The following is a 16,404-nucleotide window of genomic DNA, read 5'->3' on the forward strand; positions in this document are numbered from 1 at the left end:
TATCATCTGAGTACTTGAATGTATACACGCTCAACCACCTTATTTACTCTGTGTTGGTGCAGTCCAGGATCACTGGAACTATCTAGATTTATTCTAGAAGATATACATGCCTCAGCCTAAAATCTTCATGATTTAAGTCATTTTCAAAAATCCACCTGTTGGTGGCGCTGTAACTGGCCAATGTGAAAAGGGTGGGATATATTCATCAGCCTAGTCAGAAAGTCTGTGAAAGATTCCACGTAAACTGCCTTCATGATTTGAGTCATTTTCAAAAATCCACCTGTTGGTGGCGCTGTAAGTAGACTCCAGGTCCCCAGCTAAATCTTTAACTCTAACAAGTACTGTACTTTTAGGCAGACATAGAATAGTACAACAATAGTACAACAACAACAACAACAACAACAACAACAACAACAACTAATTTCAGTAATGGAGGAATGGAACACCTTTCCAGAATGGAATTTCAAGTACTGTACTTTTAGGCAAACATAGCAGAATAGTAGGCTACAACACCAACAACAACTAATTTCAGTAACAATGGAGGAATGGAACACCTTTCCAGAATGGAATTTCCAGAACAATGGAGGGAGATGAGCCATTCATTATCCATCCATCATTTTCATTTGACCAACAACAACAACAATCTGGTTCTAAATGTTCTCCTTTGACAAACAACATTGATTCTAAATGTTCTAATATGAGAAATAAGGTCAAATAAACATGGGGCGAGCTATCTACGCTTTGGGGGCGAGCTATCCACGGCCGCCTTCACTTTTCGCGGGGGCGAGTTGGCAAAGGGGCGAGATGACCTGTTATCCATTTGAATGTGATGGTAGTCAGCCTGACTTAAAGTCAGGACGGTTGATTTACAGTTATCGTGGCTGGACCTGGCTTTTACTGAATTAGAGATGTTGTCCCTCAGTGAGATCGATGCCACTGGGCTGGCATTTTTCTCTGCTGTCACCCGTATGAATGAAATCCTATCACGGTGCTTCTCACCACGTGACCGCCAAGTTGTTCAAAAAGGACGGGTTGTGATATATCAGCGCCCTCACTGCAAGGCACGCCGTCTGGTGTGCTAGGAAATCCTAACCATACAACCAGCATTTCATCAATTTACTTTAGCTACACGTATAACTTTTTACAGAGCACACTACAAATTAAAAGGTCCGTGCGTTCTGGTGGAGAAGAAGACAAAAGCAGGTAGGTAGGCTAATTAAAGACGATATTAGTTCTGAGGCTACTAATTCTTATGAATATTGGTACGGAACTTGAAAATGTTGAAACCTAAGCTAGCCTAGGTTTATTAGACAATAATATCTTCGCCTGCAGGTGCAAGCCTGTGCCTCTCACCTGGCTCAGACAGTGCTGGGCAGTGGGCCGCATTGGGCAATTATTCTGATGAATACAGGAATAGTGGGCATTGGGAAATCTGAGAGCCCTAAAAAAAGAAAGAAACACAGCCTATTGCCAGGGAATAATGCAAGAGAAATGTGGTGAAAAATAAAGTAAACTATATGGAATATTATAGTTTCAGAATATTTTTTTTACTGTAGTTACTGATCTTTTTTTTAGATTGTAAAGCACTGTAACATGGTTTTGAAAAGTACTATACAAATACAAATAGTTAAGATAGTTAAGAAGATAGTTAAGAAGATGATTCTTCTTCTTACACATTAAGTGTTTTTGCCCAATGTAAATGCCCATTTGGCATTTACAGACACAGTAGGCTACATGTAAAACATATAGGCGTACCGGTAGTTCTATTTCACCATATTAACCAAAGGACAGCGTTGGTGGAAAGTAACTAAGTACATTTACTTGAGGTATTATAGTAGCCTACTTTATTTGAGTATTTCCAATATCCAGTACTTTTACTACTACTCCACTACATCTCAGAGGCAAATATTGTTTTTACTCCACTACATTTATTGTGTAGGTTTTGATAATTATTACAAAACATACAGTAACAACTTCAGCCCTATTGAAAAGGCCATTTGAAAATAGATCTACAAGCTCACAATGCATCGCGATTCGCGATGCGATTCATTGTGAGCTTGTAGATCTGCTATTTTCCAAAGATTTGTATACATTTGAAATGAGACACAATGAGTACTTTTACTTAGGCTACTTTAAGTACATTGGATGCCAATACTTTTGTATTTTTACTCAAGTGTTGAGTTTGATTTTTCATTTTGAATTCCGGACTTTTGTAACGGTCAGTTGTCCTGTTCATTATTTACCTGTTTAGGGCTTTTGGACTACAATGAACATTCAGTCTGCCATCAACAAAGAGGTGTTCATCCCTCGTGATGAGCGCATGCTGGTTGCAGTGGAGGTGCGGAGGAGAAAGAAGAAGAGAATGTCCTTCCTGCCCACTGGTGGCAAAGGGGAATATGCAACATTCTTATGTCTTTCAGGTAACCTTTTTAACGCGTTCAAATAATGTCTATCCAAGGAAGAGTATGTATGATTATGATTCCCACAAATACCAACACATAGGTGCACATACTGTATGCATGTCCAGTACCACCAGCATAGAAAATGGCTAATCTACAAGCTCACAATTGTATCACGAGCTCACGCATCACATTGTGGCATGTCGTGAGGTTGTAGATCAGCTATTTTAGCTACCGGTGCTTTTGAGTGGTTTCAACTTTCAAACCAGTGGATTCAAACCAACACCACAGTTTAAATTCCATGTCTGATACTGCAACGTTTTAATTTAATTTTATATTTTTTGGATATTTTGCCAGTTTAGAAATGTGTTAATTTAGTAATTCAGTCCTGTCACTCTCTGTAGGCTGAATGAAGTGTGTTGCTGCTGTTGTGAACAGAAGCATTGTTACGTGATTCATAACAGGAGGCCTTGTTTGGGCAGAACACAGGGGAGGCAGTGTGGATTGGGAAGAGCAACAGGATGAATCGGTTCTGACATTGTCATTGAACCTAAAGTATTGTACCGATCTCATACTGTGTGGAACCTGTGGCGGCCATAGATGAGCTAGTAGCTAGAGGCGTCTGGGAGATAGAGCGTCGCAGTCCCGCCCCCTTTCATGACGATGCCAGGCCCAAGGACTGTCTAAAGAGGACGGGACGCGAAGACCGTAAGGGCGCCGCCATGTTGCTCACATGGTGCTCCATGGAAGGAAAGAAACATGCACAGTTTCTTTCCTTCCATGGAGCAACATGGCGTCGCCCGTAAGACGCCATGTTGTCTTCGCGTCTCGTCCTTTTTAGACAGTCCTTGGCCAGGCCCAGGAAATAATTCCCAATGCATTTTTCCCATAGACATTTCAAAAAGTATTTATTTAAAGACCTTTTAAGCGTTGTACAAAGCCAACTCGAGTCGTGACAAATCATGACAATAAACACAATATTTTGGACCAAACAAATAATTACAAAGAAGAAAAACAAGAAAGAAAGTGTTGTAGCCTGCCGTTTTCTTCTTCTTTCTAATAATTTTTTCGGCCCGAAATTTTTTGTTTGTTGTCATGATTTCTCACAACTCAAGTTGGCTTTGTACGACGCTTAAAATGTCTTTTAAATAAATACATTTTGAAATGTATTAACAGGGAATCATTTCCTGGGCCCTGGTAGGGGGCCGGACTGCGACGCTCTATTGGAAGGTGGTTTGTTTGAATGTTGTCATTTCAGATTAAGACACTTTTATAGCAGAGACCTGAAATTGTCCCAAAGGACAAAGAGAAAAGGAGAGGGAGAAAGAGAAACAAAGATTGTCCAGGTCTTTTGTGGTTATAATATTATTTTCTTAAACCCTGAGTCCACACCAGTAAAGACATCTTTGGTACTTCTCACTAACAATAAGGTATGTATTTGACAGCTCCCATGTGTACTGTAAACGCATCTAAAACTGTAAATAGGCACTCGGTCAACCCTCCCAGGATGTGGAACGTGTTAACGTTCAAGGAATTTAACTCTGACTGTGAAATGTTTTCCCTTAATACCAAGGGGCCATGCATTGATTGAGACCTTGATCCCAAACTTGGTGAGGTCTGACCTCGTGTGTGTATATCCTCGTCTCCCCAGTGACCAATAAGAAACCTCCTCAGCTCCTCATCACAAAGGTCAAGCGCTTTGGTGGCTCCTCCTCCTTCACCAGGAGGTCCCAGTGGACGGTGGACCAGCTCAAACAGGTCAATGGCGTCAACCCCAAAAAGGTCAGCGGTGGAAAAAGTACTCAAATTCTTTTAAGTAAAAGTGTCAATACTGCAATGAAATGAAATGCTGTTACAAGTAAAAGACCGTAATTTAAAACTTACTTGAGTAAAAGTACAAAAGTAATGGTATCAAAATGTACAAGAGTAGAAAGAAGCCATGTTTTAAATGTAAATCTTTTATAAATAGCAGATCTACAAGCTCACAATGTGTCGCATTGAGACACATTGTAAGCTTGTAGATTAGCTATTTTCAATAGTGTCGTGCCGTCTGGGACTGGACCCCCCCCTGGCCCCCTCTCTCTCTCGCGCTCTCAGTATACCCACACAGCCACACACTGTTCTTTTGGGCATGGAGGCACAGCGCTGAGCCTGAGCGCACTGATATAACAGACAGCAGCGCAAAATGTTTACACGTTTATTGAGATGAAAGTTCCTACTCCCCACTAGTCCCCACACAGTGACAGCACTCCATGTTTACGGCACGCACAGACAGACAGAATATTCTGTAGGCTATAATACTATTGCACTGCACTGCAGTGTTTATGTGTTTTCTTAAGCAATTGATTAATGTCCTCGTCCTCATTTCGATCAAGGCTTCAGTCTCCTCATTCGACCACGTCTATCCACGGTAACGGGACATATTTGCGCTGCGTAAAATATGCCTTCTCCGTCTCCAACTGTGTTCAGCTCCTCACCCGCCACATTGTTTGCTTCATTTCCTTTATTTACTGCGGATTGCATTCACACCTGCACTGAATCGTAATCAAGTGCGATTGGAAGCGAAGCGAAACCCCCGTTTTTGCTCGGAGTATAATGTGGTTCTTTGATACGCATTACGATTCGAATGAGCCTTCACACCTGCCAAACGAAGTGCACTTTCTGAAAATGCACAGCAGGATTCGTTTTAATCGCAGCAAAGCTCTCTGGTATGAATGTGACCTTAGGCAGTTCCGAGACGGAGAGAGAGACAGACCCCCCCCATCCTCCTCCTCGGGAGAAACCATGTAGAAACAGGAGGCGAGGGGGGAATCGAGTGTTGTGGTGGTGTTGGGTGAAATGTGACTATTCACACACACTAGATCATGGGCGCGTCCATTTTAGATCCCCTGACATCTACACGTAATGGAAGCAGCCCGCCCATAGACCGCCGCCTCTTTTCAGGAGGGGGGGGGCTTTTTTTTCTCCTCTTTATTCCGGATCACAGAACCGGATCTTTGAAGATGCGATCGGTGTCACTTTATATATTGTCCGGGCGCATAGAAAGATGAACTAAAGTATTCAATAAAAAAGCTATATTTGCCTATAGATACGTGATCCGCAAACGGCGATCGGCTGACAAATGACGTATAGATACTCACTCCGCAAACTTAGTGTTAAGCATTATGTTATACTTTAACTGTGAAAAATAGCAGATCTACAAGCTCATAGCGTGGCACCAAGTGGGCTCCTTGACATTAAATAGTTTGAGAACATCTCGTATAGAAACACGTTTTTCAGAAAACTGTCATGATTCAGAAGACATTTGTAGAATCTGTTCTCAGGTCTAAATTGGACTTAAATTTGATCCATTGACCTTTCTGATGATATACCACTCTCATACATTGTGTTCTCTTGAATCTGTCGAACAGCATCTGATAATCACATGTAGTCTCACCATGTCTGGAAACGTTACTGCACCGATCCATTCATGGCGATAGATGTTGGATACTCAAAATAACACTATTCATTCTACGAATAAACTAAAGCAAAAATACCTCAAAATTACCACACAGAACAAGGTCAGGGACTCTTGTTCAACTGGGAAGGAAGCATCTAAGTAAGTAAGTAGCCTTGCCGAGCCATGAGGCCCATAGGGCAGGAGCCTATCTCCTGTTTCTGTACCGTGAGGCAGCTTGATGTACAAGTACACCCCCTGGACATGACGCTAGTATGTCGCAGGGACTTACCCCCAATCCAACCCTTGATGCTGAGTGTCAAGCAGGGAGACACTGGGTCCCATTTTTAGAGTCTTTGGTATGACCCGGCCAGGGATTGAACCTCGACCTCCCAGTCTCAGGACGGACACTCTAACCACAACACTGAGCTGGTAAGGAAGCATCTAGCTGGGTCTTATTTCATTTCATAGTATTTTCTACTTGACTTGTTTGAATGGACACTGTGTGTATATCTGTTACATGCACTGCACTGGTTGAAACTTTATATTTACTAATAGTTGTTTATATGTCAGCACATTTAAGCTTGTTCTACTGTTTTACCTGATAATGTTGTTAATTTGTTTCACATGAACATCAGCTAAATGTAAATGCATATGAACATCAGCTAAATTTAAATGCATAATGTGGTGTTAAAAAAGACCTTTTTGTGGTTGGCAAGGGGAACATATCTTGCATCCTTACTCTTAACCCCACACTTCCCCCGACTACGGTATTGACCCAGCCTATTTTGTCTGTCTTCCAGGATTCCGCAGATTTCGACCTGATCTTTGACAATGCTGCAGACGAGTGGGTGGCATGCTCCTCGGCAGAGAAATGTATCTTTGTCCAGATCCTGTACCATGCCTGTCAGACGTACTGGGAGGGCAGTCTGGGCACCAAGGTGCCAGACAAGAAGGCTAGAAGGAGTCCTAGCCTCGATGAGCAGCTAGCCAAAGCTGGCCCAAGTAAAGGGCAGACCTCACCGAAGCCCAAGTCACAGAGCCTGCAGGCAAGACGGAAGAGCTACTCGCCCCCCAGACAGACTGAGTTCATTAACTGTCAGTCCAAACTCACAGCAGGTACTGTCTGGGGATTATTGTAAAGATAAGGGAGGACCTGTCATTGTCTAGCTGAGTTTTGACATTTTCTCCAAAGTCATTTAAAATGTTACGTACCTGAATAATTGACTCAATGTTGGCTAGACGGCTAATGAAGATAAGACATTTTGTTTGTAAATCAATCTTTTCTCCAGGGACTATGATAAAATAGTCTTTTCATGTAATCTGCGCTCATAATGCATAAACACAACGATAATGTACATTTGACAAAACAGAAAAAGCCCACAATGACATTTTGTGTGTTTGATTACCTATCTGAAGCAACTTCTAAGTCCCTGTAAGTTACAATACTGAAAAAGTAGACAGCAGAGAGAGGAAGGGAAACGCAACACAAGTCATGGGCTCTTATTTTAACTCTGCACAGGAGCGCTTTGTCTCCATGTTGTCTCATCTAGCCTACACTTACACTTAAACTTGTCCCACAGACATCTCACCTAACGATCTTGCCATTGATTTTAGCAGCAGGCCAGAGAGGGACAGCTGATCCTGCTGGCTTGATGCGATATTTGTCTCTTTGTCGTGATTCTTCTACTAGAGGCCTGTACCGTGAACCTGGTCATCTATCGCTGCAAGGCCTTCTTCAACCGAATGAAGAAGATGATGGTTAGGCCCAGAGGTCGTTCACCTGCTAGAGGTAAGATGACTCAAAGTTAAAATGTTGTCTTAAATCCCTTCAAATGAGCTACTGTGTGCACGCTCGTGTATGTGGAGAGAGTATTTAAAGTTTAGAAACAGATTGATTTTTATTTATTTTTTAATCAAGTTTAATATCGGTGGGACCAAGCAATAAGCCCATTTAAAAAATGTAGTCCTGATTTATTTTCTTTCAAGTCCACGTGTAGACATTTTCATGCATTTTGATCAAAGATCCCGGGAGGAGATAGATTTTAACTGTTTAATCATATAATTCAAAATGGCGGGTGATCTAAAGGTCAGAGGTCCAAATACGAAAGTTGGTTGGCATGAGGAGACATATGCGTATCAAAGTTTTATTGCTGACGGTCAAGTGGTTCACGAATCACGAGCTATGCCTGTTCAAATGCATTTTCAATTGAGTGCTACAGTATAGCACCACCCGTTGGTTAGTGGTCCTTTGCGTCCTCACCGTTTGGCATATGCCCTCTACCATATTGCCAAGTTTGCCAACGGATATATACAATAAGGGATCAAGATGTCCCTTTGGGCTGGGCTCTTAATAATCCTGGAGTGAACAGGATTATTACAGTAATCTATGAACCGTTTATGGCTCCAGCTGGCACCCAGGAGGAGCCCTGAAAGCTACAGGGTGGAGATAATAATTATGTATTTTATTTATCCATCATCCATCAGAAACATGGGGAGATTCATGTACTGTGTAGACACATTTAATCAAGGACGTCTTCATGATAGTAGTTGATGGATGGTGGAGCTTATATACTTTGGGGATTTTCTTTTATTATTATTATTTTTAAACAATCTACCAAGTCTACCTCTTAAGTTTCTTAGGCTGGATTTACACTCTGTTGTGTGCCAGAGTCAAATGCCTACAATAGCTGATCTACTTAGATAGATCGGTACAACAAAGTATAAAACAGGCTTTAGGTGCTGACAACCAGGATGGAGGCTGATAAGGAATCAAACTATCTTTCAGGTCGATCAGATTGACATAAGATCCACAATTCTCACGTCGTTAACAACTCCAAGGACTGATGGGCCGTGGGCTACTCCTTTAACCACATGAACACTATATACTTAGTTGACCAGGATCACTCAGGGCTCTATAGTAGGTCTGCTCCTTTTCCCCCTCTACACCAAATCTCCTCAACTGAAAATAGCAGATCAACACGCTCAGAGTGAGCTTGTAAATCACCTATTTTAATGCTTTTTTAACTGATACAGTGTATTAAATTGAGGAATTATTTGATTGCTTATTTAGTTATTCATTTTAGAGAAACTCTTAGGCTACAGTCACACATGCTTCACAAGTGGCAGCTTCCCCGTTTACGTCCTTATGGGAGAAAAGTGTGGAGAGTCACGTTGCGGCACGTTGACAGTGTGTAAATACGCGTGAAGTCAGACGCCTGGAGTCAACCAATGGGACGGAAGCGCTGTGAGTTGACCACACTTGGCAGCCATTTTCCGTTTTCTTTCAGTGGGCTAACACTCCCAATGTAACTCAAATGAACCACAAACTGGAAATCATGACGACACTGTCCAGTGCCCACAGCCCCGCAACATAGCATGGGAAGTTAACGCAGATGTGACTGTTACCATAAAATACTGGTCGCTGGTTGTTTAATTGCTTTTGCACAATGGCCATGCATTTCAGCATACTTCTGCCATGTGGGTATCTGTAAGCCTAAACCTTTAGGTCACTGCCAGCATCCATCCATCCTTTTAGTGACATGATGCTTCAGTCTGCCCTAGCCTTTCCTCTTCCACGTATTTTTTTTCTTTTCTTTTTTTCTGTCCATTGTCCTCCGCTCTGGGCTTCACCTCGCTGCCTCAACAGAGAATGGCTCCTCTATGATGCGACTGCCCAAATGAGAGGACACTTTGTGTTTGGCAGGGCACAATGGCCAGCCTTTTAGGAAGCCCAGGGCAGTGACACTGAGGAGGAGAGCAGCGCACCATTGAACCCTCTGACAGGGACCTGATATAGTAATGGGTGGGAGAGGTGCCAGGCTGCTTGTGGGGCAGAGAGTCACAAATCAACAGCAGCTGAGCACGTCACAGTGCCCTCGGCCTCAGCCGACCGGAGGAATGGGATTTCATGGTGAAAGGATGCCGGGTTAGCGTTGGGTCCAGTGCTGGAAGTAGTGCTCAAACATTTTACTTAAGTAAAAGTATCAATGCCCTATTGTAGTAAAATACTCCCAATAACCCTATTGTACAAAAATACTTGTTCGGTGTTCAAAAGTACTAAAGTATTGACCAATATTATTAAAGTACCAAAAAAGGTAGAGTACCTTCTGCACTCATTGTGCAGAAGGTCCCATTTCATATGTTTTTAAATTATTAAATGTATACAAAACCTTTGAAAATAGCATATCTACAAGCTTGCAACGTGAGCTTGTACCATGGCTTGTACTGGTTTTCAAATGGCGTAAATGTATATAGGGCTGAAGTGGTTAATGTTTGTTTTGTAATAATCTTTACGTCTACAAAGTAACTAGTAACTAAAGTTTACGAATAATTGGAGTAAAAGTATAATATTTTCCTCTGAGATGTAGTGGAGTAGAAGTAAAAGTAAAGGAAATAACTGCAGTAAAGTAAGTACAATAAATTGATTTGTCTTAAAACAACTTAAAGCTGCACTCAGTTACTTTCACATCCTACCAGGAATCATTCTGATGCTGAACCTGGTCCCCCGCGCAAGTGCTGACATTGTTTTTACCACTATAGAGCACACCTGCTTGCTCAGGGGAGATATTGCATTTTGCCCTATAGGCAGTACCACATGTCAACCAATAGTGGTCTTACAACATTTAAATTTATCAACAATAAAATAACAGGTAGACCAAATACAACCACCGGAAAATAAATGTATTAAAATTGATTATCCCCATGTCCGGTGGCACCTGATGCATTTATGCCATAAATACAGTAAATAATAATTCAACATGTGTCACAGACATATGCATGTACAATGTTTTATATCATGTGATGGGCTGTGCAGTTTGTATCACAGTTTTAGTTTACTCAACTCATAAATTATACCATATGAACAACACTATTCAGTGTTCTATTCAGAATAATTTAATTTCAATTAACTCAAGTCGTTAAGGTAAAAGTTGACATAAATATATTGTGCATATACAAATGGAGACTGATATAGCAAATTAATCCATACTATCATTTTACTCACAATTGTGTAACATTGTCAGCTCTGCTGAAAACCTACTCTTTACTAAAACCTATCTCTTTCTGTTTTAACGTACAGGTCAGGCTGGGCAACACCTCCCAGGGGGCACTCTGGGTAGTGTAGTCCAAAAGGCCCACCAGGCTCTGGGTGAGCGTGGAGAGAAACTGAAGACTGCTGAGGAAAAGACCATTAACTTGATGCACAAAGCCCAGAAGTTTGCTGACTCCGCTCACAAGGTGACGTTGTGTCTGTAATAAATGCAATTACGACCTTACACTTTGTTGACACCGAATGTGTAAATTTGTTATTAAAGGTCTTTCCTTCAGTGGTCGAAGGGTTACTGCCTTTGTTTTAATTAATGATGTTGGTTTGTGTGCAGATTATTACATTTAGTATCCTTCAAAGGGTAACGGGTACGGTCGCCCCTTTCCCATCTCGCCCCACTACTTTACCTAGCTGTAAATAACAAACATAATTCATGTTTGTGATTATATGAAAGGTATTATCATATTCATCCATCCATCCATCTTCAACCTCTTATCCGTAGTCGGGTCGCGGGGGCAACGGCTCCACCAGAGTGCTCCAGACTTCGCTCTCCAGATCAACATTAGTGACTTCCTCCATATTAGCATAATAGCATGATGATGCCATATACAAAACATGGACTACATGTAAGAAATGTGTTTAATAAAAACGAAATTAACTGCTAGAAGGTCCCAAATTAACTTAATTAAGCAGTCACCGTCTCATGTCATGTTATTCTTTCTTAATTTGTACTATAGAGATCGACTACTATACAATCAAATAAATCTGTATACAAGATAATTTCAGATTTTAGGGAGGGAAATACTAAATTAACTGTTAACTACATTAAAACATTTCACAGGGGCGAGTTGGTAAAGCTGCGAGTCGTTTGGTATGCCTTCAAAGCCATAATATCATGGCTGGTCTTACTGGACCAGATGGCTCCTAATCCTTAATTTAGGATGTACACTTTAAATTGACAGAATTAAACACAGTTCAAAAGCATTAAAATGCAACAATTCCATTATTGTTTTGTAGTTTGTCGTTTAATTCCATTGTTCACTTTCTCCTTCTAGGTGGCCCTGAAAAAGAAGTAAAGTCGCCTTGGAGGACCTGTGGAACCATTCTTATAACACTCACACTAATGTTTACTTTAGAAAGTCTGTGGCTTCTCTGAGGAGAAGACTTAGGGAAGCTGACACTGACTCACACCGTGTTTGTTGTCTGTAAGCGAGCAAATGCATAACTTTTACAATTGACTGCAGTGGAGAGGATGGAAATCCAGGGTTAAAACAGTGACCTTTCACCTCCTGGCTAAAACACTTGACCCCTATGAGGATGCTTTGACTCGAGCCATGATGGAGTGATGCAACTGGATAGCAAAACTGTGTCCCTCCCAGTGCTCCCACTTTAACTCTACTAGTTTGAGCTTTTACTTTGAATGTGGAGGTCCAGTTATGCCTCGCTTGCTAAACAGAACTGTTAGTTCCTTGTATTGGAACATTTTGCTGCACTTGAATAATCAGGCTTCACATATCCTCTAATTAATTTAACATGCTAAACATTTGTCTTTTTGGATTTGTTTTTATTCCTATAAAAACGCATTCACAATTTTCTGAAATGTTTTAAAAGCTAGTGTGGGCATTCTGCACTACCATGTACTGTATATATTATCTTTTAATTGTATGAGATCTTTTGTTTTACTGTATCAAGCACTTGTGACTCTTAATGACCTACTTCATTCTGGAAAGTTATTTGTGTGGCAGTTTCTAACCTTAATGTGACTTAAGCAGTTAGAGAAATGACGGCATGCACTCATCAGGATGAGTGATTAATCTTATTTTAGTTTTCAGTTAGATTTTTGTTACTCACTATAAATGCTTTATAGTGTAAATTAGTTTTCATCCGTACTTTCCATCGGTTCTGGTTCTGTGTATAGTGTACTTGTTTGTGTGTTAAGTGGCAAACTGTGTGTGTGAATGTCTACAATATTGAAGTAGGTCACACAGTATAAGTTTGTATATTGTCATAGATGTTGTCCTGTCTAAATGGTCGTTCTATGTTTGTGCCGACATCGACTTTACTGTAACAAACTGTTGATTTGTCTTTTATCTGTAAATGTTGTCTGTATATGGCTGTGAAAATCCCTCTTTCGTCTGTAAGTGTTGTCTGTATATGGCTGTGAAAATCCCTCTTTCGTCTGTAAGTGTTGTCTGTATATGGCTGTGAAAATCCCTCTTTCGTCTGTAAGTGTTGTCTGTATATGGCTGTGAAAATCCCTCTTTCGTCTGTATATGGCTGTGAAAATCCCTCTTGTTGTAGAGAGTCGAGTGAAGGTGGATCAGTTAGTACAAGTATGTTTGTGGAACCATGTTTACATCTACAATAAGAGAAGCTCCATCATGAGCAGAGGACGTGAACCTCAGAATGTTTGGAAGCAAGAGTCAGGGATGAGTTTTAAGATGTAGAAATGAAGCATTGAGCCCATTTTATACCATTAAGTGGTTTAGTTTAATCGTTGGATTTGAACAAATGGGTTTAGAATTGACCTTGGACTGTTTTTGACTAACTAACAATTACAACAAAAAGATTGAGTCTTGGTGCCTTAGTTACTACTAACTAAGTGCCATTCAGGATTTCATGTAGCCTAACATGTTATGTAAATATGTGTCTCTGAATTTGATGTGAGAAAGAAATTAATCTGTTGGCACTGATGCCTTTTACACAAATAAAAGAGAATGTGAACTATTATTGTATTTATTGTGTCCTGGATGTGGCTGTATGTTTTCTCACCACCAGATGGCATGCACACTGCAAAAACGTTTACACAGGTTTCAAACTAACAAAGGTTATATTGTGCAGATAACCTTTTCAGCCAGTGCTAATATCATGTGTGACATAATTATACCTGACAAATACCATTGCATGTTCTAGCTACATGGAAAATGAATGATAGTCACAGATTAAAGATTGTGCTGTGCTGTGTGAATGGAGTTTCTAGGTGAAAGTGATTTTTTGCCTAAATCTGCCATTGAGCCCCATATAAAAGTCTTAAATTTGAAAGCACTATATTTCTAAAACTATGACACCTTTCAAAGATTCCTTTTCAGGCAAACATGTCCACCGTAAGATGAACCTAAGTAGGCTAGAATGGGGTTGGTAGGTTTAAGTATGTAGGACTAGTAGCATGCCAAAGTTTGTGCTATTGCCATAGAGAATGCATTGGGCGTTTAAGTTAAATAACTCAGAAACTTCAAAGTAAAAAGTTCCAGCATGTGTCTCCACAGTAAGTTAATTGTTCCCCAAAAAGAACAGATCTACAAGTACATCTCTGGCGAATCTGCAAGGTGCGTTCCAGCCTGTGTGATATATGGTGCAGCCGTGACGTTTGACGTTAATGATGAATTCAAATTGTCAATTGAGATACACTGGACAAGTGGACAGTACGACAGACTCAACCGTCAGACAGTCTCAACTTGAAACACGGTATAGGTTGATGTTTTTACGTTACACTAACTAAATACGCATTATTCTTTCTGTCTTTTTATATTTGTTTGTGAAATGACGTGTTTATACCTGTGATTTCTCTTTTTTGGATGTGTTTGTAAATAGTTAATACAGTCGGACTCGTAAACTCAGTCAGGATCATGGCCGAAGCAGATGATTTCCAATGGAAGGAAGATAGAGCGTGAGTACAAATAAAGTTGAGATTGATATTTGTATTATTTAAGGATTAAAAATGTCGTAAATGGCTGTAAATTTGAACCCAAAGAGTTGGCGATGTCTATAGTAAACCGAATCGCAGCCGTTTTAAATGCAGGCTTTATTTCGACATGCAATGACAATTTCGATACTTCATGAAATGATCGCATGGTTATGCCTTTCTATTATATTTACACGGTAGGCCTACTATAGGCATTTAGGCCTAAATGTATTTTGAGGTTCGCTTCGTGATTACACTTAACTTTGATGCATCGGTTCTCCTTTCTCGAATACTTCACATATTCATATATATTGTGGTATCAAATTAATTAAGCGACATTTAAAAGTATAGGCTCCAGACTTCCCAAAACAAACTGGTCAGGCTACTACTTGGCCTCACTCCCCGAACCCACATCGTGGTTTAGGGTTGACGAAAGAGTACAGCATCTTGCAATGGCGGTCCACAAGATTCGCTACACCACCAAGATTAAGATACCCATGTACCTGTTTAAATAGTCGACTCGACACCCACAACACCAGAGGGAGTTCAACAAACCATGTGCAACCAGTATTCAGAAACAATGGACCAAATTAATTTCGCTCCTATGCCACCAAAATGTGGAACGCCCTACCAACAGTCATTAAGACATGCGAATCCCTTATTGACTCCTTCAAAACTGCTCTCAAAGGGCACCTACGGACGGCTCCAATTCGAAACTGGCCTCCGTAAAATCTTTTGTATTGAGTTGTGCTTGAAATTTACTGTAATTCTGCTGTTAATAAATCAATAAATCAATCGAAGAAAGCATTGCTATATAATATAGAGTGCAGGGGGTTTCCGGTTCATCTCCACTCTTTAGTACTAGTAGTCTAGGCCTATAGTTATAAACAGAAACGTTTTGGTCAGGATACCAATCTCATCCAATCAATCAGGATATATAGAGTCTACATTTGTACACTCTCTGACTTGAATTAACATCAATTTTAAATATAAATTGGGATCCCAGAGATAGAAAGGCCATTACATGGGGTCCGTAGCCTAACGCATGTCAAACTGGGGGTCCTTGAAATTAAAATGGTTGAAAATCACAGCTAGAGCCGTGTCAATTTGGGGTCCTTGACATGATAATGTTGCTATACACCACTCTCAAACTCCAAGAAGAGATAACAACCCACCTGAGGGATGGCGGTGGGTCAGGGGTAGAGTGGCTGGATGGTAACCACTAGGTTGCCAGTTCGAACCCGGGGGAGAGCTCCCAGAGAGAGTGTCGAGCAAGACACTGAACCCCTAATTGCATGGGTTCCGCCGCCATCAGTGTATGAATGTTTGTGTGAACGGGTGAATGTAATGCACAACCTATGTAAAGCGCCTTGGATAAGCGCCAAAGTCTAAAATCTGAATGAATATGAATGTTTGTGTGAACGGGTGAATGTAATGCACAACCTATGTAAAGCGCCTTGGATAAGCGCCAAAGTCTAAAATCTGAATGAATAATACAATTAATCATAAATTACCGTAATCGCCAGTGAATCTCAAACTTTTTTGGTCAAGGACCCCCAAATTAATATTTATTTCGCTACGGACCCTCATCTGAAAATATTTGTGCTAGGATGGGACCCCCATACTGGATTTTTATTTTAGCCATCCGTAGGTGCCCTTTGAGAGTGGTTTTGAAGGAGTCAAGGGATTCACATGTCTTAATGACTGTTGGTAGGGCGTTCCATATTTTGGTGCCATAGGAGCGAAAATAATTTAGTCCGTTGTTTGTGCCGAATCTGGGTTGTACATGGTTTGTTGCACTCCCTCTGGTGTTGTGGGCGTGGACTTCGTTTACATTAAC

General features: G+C 40.8%; 1 protein-coding gene across 1 annotated transcript; it reads left to right on the forward strand.

Annotated features, from left to right (window-relative positions):
* Window positions 1-2,266: 2,266 nt before the first annotated feature.
* Window positions 2,267-11,958, forward strand: stxbp6l (syntaxin binding protein 6 (amisyn), like; the record flags this gene model as incomplete). Its single annotated transcript, XM_083790583.1, has 6 exons — window positions 2,267-2,420; window positions 4,051-4,181; window positions 6,639-6,954; window positions 7,529-7,627; window positions 10,916-11,073; window positions 11,938-11,958. 6 exons carry the CDS (start codon window positions 2,267-2,269, stop codon window positions 11,956-11,958), a joined length of 879 nt encoding a protein of 292 aa, XP_083646709.1.
* Window positions 11,959-16,404: the final 4,446 nt, after the last annotated feature.

The sequence above is a fragment of the Protomyctophum parallelum genome, assembly GCF_964188405.1.
Source record: "Protomyctophum parallelum genome assembly, chromosome: 19".
In the NCBI taxonomy this organism is placed as follows: domain Eukaryota; kingdom Metazoa; phylum Chordata; class Actinopteri; order Myctophiformes; family Myctophidae; genus Protomyctophum; species Protomyctophum parallelum.